The sequence below is a fragment of the Hyalella azteca genome, unplaced genomic scaffold (genome assembly GCF_000764305.2).
Source record: "Hyalella azteca isolate HAZT.00-mixed unplaced genomic scaffold, Hazt_2.0.2 contig3397, whole genome shotgun sequence".
Taxonomy (NCBI): Eukaryota; Metazoa; Arthropoda; class Malacostraca; order Amphipoda; family Hyalellidae; genus Hyalella; species Hyalella azteca.
Genome location: NW_025933647.1, coordinates 387,907 through 399,714, shown reverse-complemented (window position 1 = coordinate 399,714; position 11,808 = coordinate 387,907). Strand labels below are relative to the sequence as shown.

Genomic DNA, 11,808 nt, shown 5'->3' with positions numbered 1-11,808 from the left:
TTGAGAATTCCTCACTGAATTATTGTCCTTGCATGTAAAATCGTGGCAGAGGAGGGGGCCTGCTGTTTTGTGTGTGAGCTGAAAGTTAAATGCAGGAAAGTGGGCAGGTGCTGGTAGGAAAGGTAAATGCAATCTACCTCATTTATATACCAGTATATATGAAGGATGTACACAAATATTATAAAACTTTACAGCTATTTCAATCATTCATAGTGCCTGCAATCAAGATTTATCATTTTGATTAAAGGTCATAGAATTAGGTATAGAGGATGAATCAATGAAGACTGATTTCCTAGTTTTAATGTATGACTTTTTCTTGCAGGTCGAAAGTTCAGTGACAAGCATGAGTGGGTGGAGGTGTCTGGCAGCAGTGGCAAAATAGGAATCACAAATTATGCCCAAGATGCTTTGGGGGATATTGTTTATGCACAGCTACCTGAACTGGATTCTGAGTTCTCTCAGGGAGGTGAGTATTTTAACTGAACTGAATAATACAATTTGTCATATTTTAACTGAACTCATGCTATCCACATAAGCTTCTTTGCCCAGCTCATTATTTCCTGAAACCCCTGGTTGTCCTTTTAAGCTTTTTTGGTCATAATTTAAGGTGCCATTTATCCCTGTTTGTATATTTAATGTATGTACACTTCTGCTGAAAATGCAATGAAAAGCATTAAATATATAGTTAAGTATGACATCTGAGAAATAGGGTGAAATGTTATTTAGTGATTGTTCTTAATATTTTTTTTTATCATGTGCACCTCATTGGGAGCCAAGTTTTTATAGCAACAATTGAAAATATTTACAAAGATGCTTTTGCTCTCATCAATTATTTTCCAAATTTGTGAAACAAAAAATAAAAATGTGAGAAATTAATAAGAAAAAGTTGCTGGGCAACAATTGACTGGCTGGTGAAGTATGAAATAGTTTACCAGTTGTAGACTACATAACAATGCTATCATCATCATCCACAAAATCTCCTCTGGGCAGCCAGTAATGTCATGAATTTAGTCAAAAATGCATTCTAAATTCTGGTTATTAAGAAAGGCAAATTTCCATTAATGCATGAAGTTATGTGTTCAATGACACAAGCTGCTGAACTATCTACAGTACTAGTGCAGCTCAGGAGTGTTTTCAAATGTCTTTGAAGAAAATATAATTGCATTTTGGGAATTTTCTACTAATTGCATTTTCAAAACTTTTTATGAGGCATTTTTTTTATTTATGAGGGCATCTAAGTGCAAGTTTTTTCTTTGCTTCTGCAGGACTCTATTGTGTATAAATATATATATATATTTTTTTTCTGGAGCAGCTTAATTCTCTAGCAATTTGGTGTATTCAAATAGGGTTTTATGTTAGGTCCTGTTTAGGTTTTATGTCTGTCTTTGAATTTTGACTTTTAAAGTGATTTTATTCATTTTTAGTTTAGTGGAACTGGTGATGGAGCTGGACTCCGAAACGTTTTCAATATCGATATGGTGAATTTCCTTGGCGTTTTCTTTGCTTTTAAATTCCTTATTCAAATAAATTATATACTCCTTGTCTTAAGTCAAATTCATGAATATATACAAAGGATTTTCATGAAAACAAACAAATATTCATAGATGAATGTGGCGCTCTGGAGTCAGTGAAGGCTGCAAGTGAGCTGTACTGCCCGGTGTCTGGGAGAGTAACTGAAGTGAACAGTGCTGCAGAGGACCAGCCTTCTCTCATAAACAAGAGCTGCTATGATGAAGGTATGCTATATATTCATGTTCTTCAGCTCGTTATTTGAAGATTTTTATCTTGAATTGTTCTAGCTTAGTTTTTATGCTTTTGTTTGTGTATATGGATTCTCAACTAGCTACCTAAAACTTCCAACGATGCAACCCGGTGTAAGATGAATGAAATGCCTGTGGGTAAACAACTGTGGCCTCTACAGTCTATCATGCATGCATCCCCAAGGGGTATGGCACGCAACCCTGTTAGGTAGTATTGTACAGTAGGTACAATGTAGTGTAGCTGTGGTAAATTGAGTACAGGGCTATGTTAAAGTGTCATTTGTCTAGCCTTCTACTTGGGGGCCAGTAAGGCCTCAATATGAGTTGCATGGGCAGGGGGGCTTCGATATGAGCCTTGCGAGCAGGGGGGCTTTGATATGTGCAAGGCATTGGATACTTACAACTTCAAGGATACCCTCGAGATCAAGATATTGCGATTCATATTTGTTGAATTGGTCCCTTAATTTTGGAATCTTTAAATAAACATATAATATGATACATATTTTCCCGTGTCAATTATTTAAGATGTAGATGGAAATTGTTGTGAGTCTTTGATGGTGAATAAGTAGGTGTGTTGGAGAGATTTTCGTTCCACTATTGCGCGTTGATTTCTGTATGAAAGCCCCTGCATTGGTGCTTAGAAATTTCATTGCTGCCCAATAAAGATAATAATATAAGACGTGTCATTTTGTGGGTAAAATGGCGTTCACTTGATGTTTTGACTTGGATTCCCATGGGATGTCAAGTGAGAATGAACTGACATAAGCATTGTGCATTATTTATTCATAGTCTTGCATAGGATCCCTTTTAACTGCTGTGAATGTAGTCAATAATCTCATCATGATCTCATCCTATCATCAGTACATGTGTATCGGTGCACCTAGACAGCAACTTGGTGTCTGGTTATCTCCAAGTTGAATAGGTTGTACGAATTTATTCAATTTTGGAGAAAGTGACTAGCCTCAATTACGGTTCATTTGCTGTTTTTATGGGAGGGCCAAGTCATTCGTCATCTGCAGCTCACGTAAGCTTACACATCCGCACTATGCCATAACTAAATCTCATAACTTGTAATAATTGTTGTATACAGTGGGGGGAAATAAATATTCGTACACTTGATAAATCGTATTTTAATGAATTTAAGTACACAAACTTAACAGGAAAAGTGATTTAAATTATGTATAGAGACGCATAGTATTCAAAAATACTATCAAAAGAAATTAAATCTCGATGCAACAAAAACAATGCAACATGTTCACTTTTCGGGGTGAAAAAAGTATTCGTACAAAACAATAAATCCGCATTATTTTAAATTAATACTTGGTTGAATACAGGATTTATTGTTTTGTACGAATACTTTTTTCACCCCGAAAAGTGAACATGTTGCATTGTTTTTTGTTGCATTGAGATTTAATTTCTTTTGATAGTATTTTTGAATACTATGCATCTCTATACATAATTTAAATCACTTTTCCTGTTAAGTTTGTGTACTTACATACATTAAAATATGATTTTTCAAGTGTACGAATATTTATTTCCCCCCACTGTATGAAACTTGATTTATTCTTCAGGGTGGCTTTTCAAAGTGGAACTTACCAAACCAGAGGAGTTGGACGGTCTGATGGACGAGACGGCGTACAAGAACTTCGTACGCTCTTTGACGGACAGCTAGCCACGCCACTGCCTCACAAAAATACAAAGTCTCGTCCTAAACTTGATGAAAGTGTGTTTGATCCCAGAGATTACTATTTTTCCCCTATTATATACTGCATTGTGAACGTGATAATCGTGTTATTCTGAACCATGCTTGACGTTGATAGGGCGAAATAGTCTTTCCGAGTTACCAAGTTTCTGTTCGAAATTCTTGGGATTTACATTTCCTGTATGCGTGTTTTTACGTAGTTTCCTTCAACACTTGCTCATATAGAAGTTATGCTTTCCAGAAAGAGTTTTATAATATTACTCATCAGGTTACTCATATGACAGAAAGAATCGAGTTGAGAAGACATTATCTTCGGGAAAACTCGTGTGGAAATATAGCACCTGTTGGCCATACAGTCGAGTTAGCGGGAGAATGCAACTTTAAAGATGTTTTGATTGTAAATGGGTTGTAGTCGCATTAAAATAGTGAATGCAATTTCTGGAAACTACCATTGTGTTGGTCATTTGAAACTTATCCCGTTTTTATGAGACTTTTTTGACCAACTACTTTTCTGAAAGATTGTATTGTACAGCTACACATCTGGCAGCGCTCTGCATGAACATCACATCTACACAGTTCGTGCAGAGCGCTGCCACGTTTTGAGACGTGAGTGAGACAAAGGCCTTGTAACCCTAGCTTGTCGAAGTGATTCCAGTTGATGGATTCTCATAATATGCTTTTGTATTCAGCTGCTTTTGACGTGGCCAGTCTACTTAGTTTCAGATAATCACCACCGGAACATTCAGCAATTGATGTATGGACACTTTGTTATTAACTCGTGAAATACCTTCTTATTATGTATGTTCTGTTACACGTGTTATTGTCACCGTGCCATTCATGTGGGGCCGTATAATCAATGCAGCGCGCAATTATCTTAGACTTTGTTGCTTTGTTTTACCAACTTGGGCGTTGGCTGTCCGGGAGATGGTGCTACCTCATAATAAATGAGACCTGTTCTTGTGTTCATTATTGAATACCATTGCTTCGTTGCATCGTGCGCCTAACGTCATATGCTCTAAACTTCTGTACTCGTTATAGGCCTAATATCATAATTTAGGGAGATATTTTCAGCGTATGTTTGACGATTTCATGATACCTTGAGGCTGTGAATGGTCGCGATATATTCTATTTTTACTCTAAAGAAGTTTGACCTTAGGCTTCTTTATAATCCGCACAAATATAAAAATTCAAAAGTGCAATGAGAATAGCTAATGATACAAATATAAAACAAAATAATGGAATCTTGTTACATGAAGATTGAGCTCCAGAAGTAACTCGCAGGAAAGTGAACTCATCGCCATGTGCGACTTTCATGGGCTATGAGATCGTCTGTTTTGTCCGTTTGACTCTCGAAATAAAAAACTTCTAATAGAAAAAAAACAAGAAATACAAAACTTCGTCATAGATTACCTGATGAAAACCTAGATTAGCTCAAGACTACAAAAAATATGTTAATAAATTTTCTCTCAATAAAGAAGGTTGTAGACTTCTACAGAACATATACAGTGCTTCGACAACAAATACGTCGAGTCGCCGCCTCGCCTGCCACCTCCAGTCAGGACGACCAAGCAATCAAAAGAAGCCCACAGGGAGACTCGCGCGGCACTGGAAGCCTGCACCAGCATCGTGGTGCGGTGCCCAGCATCTTAGCACAGCCACAACGCTACACTTCTGTAGCACGAAGTTGTAAAACTGTTTAACGGTTACAATACGCCCACCATGATTTCTTGCAATGTTTCAACACTGAAAATAATTTTAGGATACTCGCACTGGTAACCCTCGTTATGTCTTCAGAATAAAATAGCATTAGCGGTGGTTATTGTATCCGTGATGACGTTACAGCATTTGAAACGCGTATGGACATCCTAAGGCGCTATAATTTAAATTGTCTCAAATATACAAGAGAAAAACGTAACGACGCAATTATTTCGTCATACATACATCGCCAAGTCTGCTCATGAATTCAACTGCCATGTCATATTGAGGCAAAATATCACATCTGCCCATTGATAAATAATCAAGCGTTTAACTTCCTAATATAATCAGCGAGCACGGAATGTCGCATTTCTATGTTTTACGTATCGTTCTATATTTCTATAGTAAGGTTCAAAAATATCCAGGACATATTTATTGTCCTATGTCAAACATGATCCTGTTGCATTTATTTCCCATTATGTCATTTCGTCGTCCCGGATCATTTCGAGAAGATTCCGGGAGCGCAGCCGTGCACCACAAATTTTGTACACCAATAAGCCCTGAATCGAACGCCTTGGATCTTTCCGGACATCCACCAATCAGCCGTGAATGATATCTGCTATCCGTAACCGATCATTGACATCCTTCTGCTTTGAATATTTTGAGCTCCACAAATATTGATATATTCGAAACGTCGCACTGCAATAAAATGTCATTCGGTAATCTACTTTTTGATCTCCAAGCTCCAGCTAGAAATTTCGTTCGGCTTATCGAAAAGAACAATAAGAAAATCGTAAATAAAAAGTACGCTCTGGTCTTCAACCAAACCTGTATAATCTGGTTCAATAGATACTTTCCAATCGTTAAACTCCATATTGTTCTGGTTAACAGTTTCAAAATCAGTTCTTTCTTTAGATATAAAGATATGCTCCCTGTTCATATGCGATCGTCCCTGGTTTATCAACTTCATTGTGCACAATGTGCATCTGCGTACGTCGGTATGACTTCACGCAATCTTTATTCCAGGATCGCTGAGCATAAGGGCAGGAGTTGTAGGACCGGACAGTTGCTATCGCGCCCACCTCATTTGGCTGTGCGCACTCACGCCGAGCAGTGTGATGTGCGTGTTTCTGACAGTGACTTTAGGGTGTTAGCTTCTACCTCTGGTACTTCAGATTTGCGTATCTTAGAATCATTGTACATTTTTAAGCTTAGGCCCAGTTTAAATTCAGCTGTGAGCTCCTATCCCTTTTGAAATTGTGAATAGATAGGTTTTTATGCCCTATTACTTGTAAATTTAGGTTCTAATTGTGTTCTGTGCTTTCAATTGTATTAACTTATGACTTTCTATGTATATTCTAGATTCTACAAACTGACGATGGAGCTGGACTCCGAAACGTTTTCGATAAAGATATGAATTTTTGTGGACTATTCTTTGCTTTTAAATTTTTAGTCAACTTGCGATTTAAGCAAATAAGTGATATTAATACTTTGATACGTTCAAAATATGGCATTTGTGATGTGGTACTCTAATAGTTTGTAGCAGTGATTTTTGGTGATATGACAGTCACAGTCACACAGTGGCATCCTGTTTTGGTTCATATGTCAAAGTTTAGGAGTTGATTGTATATAATTAACTGCCCAGGATGATTTTACTGTTACAAATACATCTTTACATGAAATTGTTTACTTGCACCTAGCCCCTGATTTACTTGTTAATGAAATTTGTTGGGTGCTAGTCTATAGTCGGCCTAGGGCCCAGAGGGTAGGCTAGCCAGCCTGCTAGGGGTCAGTAGGAATGGCAGCCACAATATGCAATCATTGGCAATGGTTTTGGTGATGCAGCACTATTGGTACAAGTATCATGAATTTATTATTGTAATATTAGTTATTATCATTTATGTATCATTTCCCTCATTTCCTCATAATTTCCCCTATCATTTTTTCTTAGTTTTCCCATAATTTCCCCCATAATTATCCCAGTATTTCCTGCAATTTCCTCATCATTTTCTCTCATCATTTTCTCAATTTTCCCATCATTTTCTCCATTTCTCCATAATTTTCCCATCATTTTCCCACAATTTTCCCATCATTTCCCAATAATTTTCCCACCATTCTCCCATAAGTTACCTATCATAATGAATGCATCAATGAACCCACCAGCATCATTCATTCATCATTCATTCATTCATCATTCATTCGTCATTCATTCAGTCTTTATTTAATCATCATGTAATCAACATTCATATATCATTTATTCATAATCTAATTATTTATTTGGTACTAATTTATCATTTATTTTTCATTTATTTATCAAACTGGAATTTATTCTGTTCAATTCTGCCTTTTGGTTAATTTATACCACTCATATCTATCAGGCACACCCATTTCCCCCACCCATCTGCAGTCAAAATCTTGACCAAAATGTTTTATTTTAGTTACAATAGATAGCCTACAACAAAAGCTTTCTAATGGTACTAAAATCTTTGCAATTGGCTTGAAGGAAACCTAGAAATGATAGTTTTTCAAAAAAAGTGCCAAAAATTGGCATATTTTGGAGATATAATTAAATAAAGGAAAAAATCCATATTTTTTCACTTCTACTTGTATTCCACTTATATTAACTCATTAATGCCGAGCGGTTCCATTTGGAACCAGCAGAAAAAAATGGATTCATAATAAAATTGTATGGTCAAATCAATATACTAGTGGATGCGTAGGTTTGATACACATCTTGTCCATGTTCTGGCAACGTTTGGTTCTGCTGCGCCGACTACTCTCTGCTCAGTTAACATTAAAAGATTGTAAGTACCGGGTGTCAGACAGAAGGGCTTGACATCATTGCAGAGAAAGGTAAGTAGTTCGTTCTAAGAATATATTATTTATAAGTTAGATGCAGAATTTTATCGATAAAGAGAGTACTTTTAATCCTGTATATGCCATTACGTGATATAATGTTTCTAAAGTCTTTTAGATCATGAAATATTTTGTCTGGTTCCAAATGGAACCGACAAAATCTGGTTCCAAATGGAACCGCATTGTTTACGAAGCACTGCAAATGCAGTGCTTCGTAAACAATGTTGACAACGCACCCACAAACATTCGTAAAATGGTCAACCTTCCTGTTCATTTTGAATGAATGGAAGCATTCTATGCTAAAAATTAATTTGTATTCTGCCATGATTAGTTCATCATCAGTATTGTCCATTATGAATACGTATATTACGTATTATCCATTATGAACAACCTTGCTTGATTTACTATCGGAAAAAGTGTTGTTTGAAGAAACGTTATGTTAATGCCGAGCGGTTCCATATGGAACCAAGCTATATTTTTTCACATACAACGAAAAATAAATATATGAACATATTTTTTGTTTATTACCATCACAAATGATAATATTATCACAAGGAACCCCCAAAAAATTCAGTAAATAATTCTCGTCATTAATGGGTTAAAAAGATAACTTTCTAAAAAATTTTCTCTTTTTAACTGTATATATAATTTTCATTAAGATCAGAGGGAAAAAATTTTTTGTGTACATACCTACTTATTGGAATGCAGGACTGGATAGTTTAATAAATTACTTGAAATTTTTTTTTAAAAAACCATGTTTTTCTTGTGGACTAAAAAGTAGAAAAGAGATTATGGCTCACCCCAAAAAACGGGTGTCGGGCAGATTTACGATTAAAGCAAAAAGCACACAACACACGAATTTTGGAAATTTGATGGTAAACATACAGCCCGACCCACGTTTTTTGGGGTGAGCCATAATTTATTTTCTACTTTTTAGTCCACAAAAAAAAATTGTTTTTTTTTAAAGTTTTCTTAAGTAATTTATTTTCTCTTTTTTAGTCCGTTGCTATACATGAAAAACGTTGTTGCGAGCCAATTTACTTGACTTGACGTACGTATCAATGATACGCAGCGTCAGCGACTGCTCGTCTGTAACATCAGCGCCCGCACGTCATACTATATCTACCGTCAACCGGGGCTACTCGGGACAGGCAGGGCTACTCGGGACAGGCCTATGACACGGCGTAAAACTGTTGTAGTAGCAAAACTAATTGGAATATCGCAAAACTAAAAATAGTGGCGTAAACGCAACTATTTTTCCTATCTATCTAGTATAAAGGAAGTCGAAAAATACTACATTTACTTGCTTTGAAAAATTCCTGAAAAAAATGGTGAAAAACTATGTTTTGTAAAGTTACAACTGCTAAGGTATGTAGCAAAAAAAAATATTCGCCGTATTAAAAAATTTTACTTATCTGGTGGCGCGCGGCTGAAAATGTTGCAGTCAAGAAGTGTTGAAAGCTACGTTCTTCAGGGAATGGATCATGATAGTCCATTCGAAGCACGGCAGTGGTGGTCTCTGACAGGCGTCCCACTGCAGTGAGAGTGCAGTTTCTCGTCGACGAAAACGTGGTCACGGACGGACGGATTGACAGACAGACGGACGGACATGACGAGCACAATAGCGCCTTATTTCCATAAATGAGAGGCTGGAAATTGATTTTGGATTAACTGCGAAAAGCGTATGATAAAAATAAGCCGTTAAACTTTTTTGCTCTTCGAAACCAACAATGTGTAGGCCCTCTTGGCTTTTTACCTTGATTGTCTGGAACGAACGGGCTACTACGTAATCTTTTGAGTTTTGACGCACTTAGTAGTGACCTCTGCTCTTTACTTCGGCACGTCGTTGAATTTCTTCTCGGTACTGCGAAGTAGCTATGGCGAAAATTATTGTACAATCCGCTTATCGCAACTTACTATTTAGAGGTTCAGTTAAATTGACAAACCCTTGTTTTTTAACAAGATGCCAACAGATAAGTACATCCTCATATTGTGCAAGTGAGTTGGTAACAAATTGATTTATTTCTCAACTATCGATAATCGAGCATTAGTAGCTACATGTGATCTTGCCAATGAAATTGAATGCTGTGATCATGATCATGATGATGTGTTGAATTTATTTGTGTTCTGCTCTAAAGACTAAAGAGAGTACCTACTCAGTGTTAGTACCTCTGAATCTCTGATCGTATTGATTGGAATGAATTAATCTTTCCTACTAAGTGCCTTGCCCCCTTGGTGGCAAGTGCCTAAGTGGCAAACCAGAGAAAGTTTAGAATTGGTTCATTTTTAATTTTTTTATTTTCTCAATTATTATTAGGTACTCAATATTCTAATAAATTTCTTTTGTATGATAATGCTGGTAGGCTGCATAGTGGCAAACTGGCAAAGCAGAGAGTTTTTTAGACTCTCCCTCAAGTTCGTTTTTGAGTCCTATAAGTAGGCCAGTAAAGTATCATGGATACCAGCATTATTATACATAAGAAATTGGTTCAAATCTTGAGGAAATTAAAATGAACTGATTCTAAAAAAAACACTGGTTTGCCACTATGTAGGTACATAGTGAGTCAGTGACAAACCAGAGATTTTTTAGGATCAGTTCATTTTCAATTTCCTCATTTATTCAAGATTTAAACCAATTTCTCAAGTATGATAATGCTGGTATCCATGATACTTTACTGGTCTAATTATAGGACTCAAATATGAACTTGAGGGAGTGTCTAAAAAACTCTCTGCTTTGCCACTATGCTATGATGTGGTAGGGTAAATGTGGTATAGGTATTCCGACATTGTGGGCGGTGGGCCATGGCCAGGAAGGTGCAGCGTGTACGCCGGAGGTTCGTTTTCGGATGTACGCCAGTACGCCAGGGAAGAAAGCCAGGTCTCATACAGTGGCAATAGTCATTGGAATTTCAACGACTTTCGCTGAAGTTATCGACCAATTTTTTTACTTTATAACGACTTTTGAGCTAAAATAATAGGTCATTTATCTTTTTCAACGACTGCCAAGTGCCAACTAATGGGACTCTTCCACAATAAACTTCTGACGACTGCCAACAAGCGACTTAGCGAGACCCAACAAGATACGACTGCGGTACTGACTAAAACCCGGACCCCAACAGCGCATTATGAGCGGTGGATGTAAAATGTTCAGCCCCGGGACAACGCAACCATCATATGTATTGAAGCTTGCAAAAATAATCGGACAAATTACGCCAGTGTTTTTTTCCACTTAGAAGCTAGAATCAAACTTTCCTGAGGAAATTTTCTGCATGTTATATTTTTATTTTAACCTTGACATGTAAGAGCATGTAGGTGTGCAATATATTGCGGTGTTTTTATGCATGATACTCATGCATTTTAACCAATTACGTACATCTGAAAATTTGTATGCAAAATATTATGATGTTTGTGTGAATGAAATTCACGCACTTCAACTTAATTCGTGCATCTGACAGTCTGTATATGATATATATCATAAGGCCTGTATTCATGTTATGCGTGCGCTCCAACACTACGTATACATCTGAAAGCTTGCATGTAATATATTACGATGCCTGTATTCATGATACTCGTGCACTTTAACAATATGTACATCTGAAAGTTTGTAAGCAATGAAATCCGAGTTCGATGAAACTTCATAAGACCTAACGGTGATGTTCAGCTTGTAAAATTTTTTCCATTTCACCTTCATTCCTGAGTTATACAGAAATTTGAGCCAAAATTTGCAGTGACCAAGAAATTTCTTTCAAACTACTGAACAGATTAGAACAAAACTTTGAATATACATTCCTAACC

The 11,808-nt window shown here is 36.7% G+C and overlaps 1 protein-coding gene across 1 annotated transcript; it reads left to right on the top strand.

Annotated features, from left to right (window-relative positions):
- Window positions 1-321: 321 nt before the first annotated feature.
- On the top strand, window positions 322-4,418 carry LOC108679052 (glycine cleavage system H protein, mitochondrial; the record flags this gene model as incomplete). The annotated part of the gene is made up of 3 exons (XM_018167563.2): window positions 322-466; window positions 1,605-1,736; window positions 3,332-4,418. Coding segments are annotated over 3 exons (378 nt in total), but the record flags the coding sequence as incomplete, so codon positions are not given.
- Between the last annotated feature and the right edge of the window lie 7,390 nt (window positions 4,419-11,808).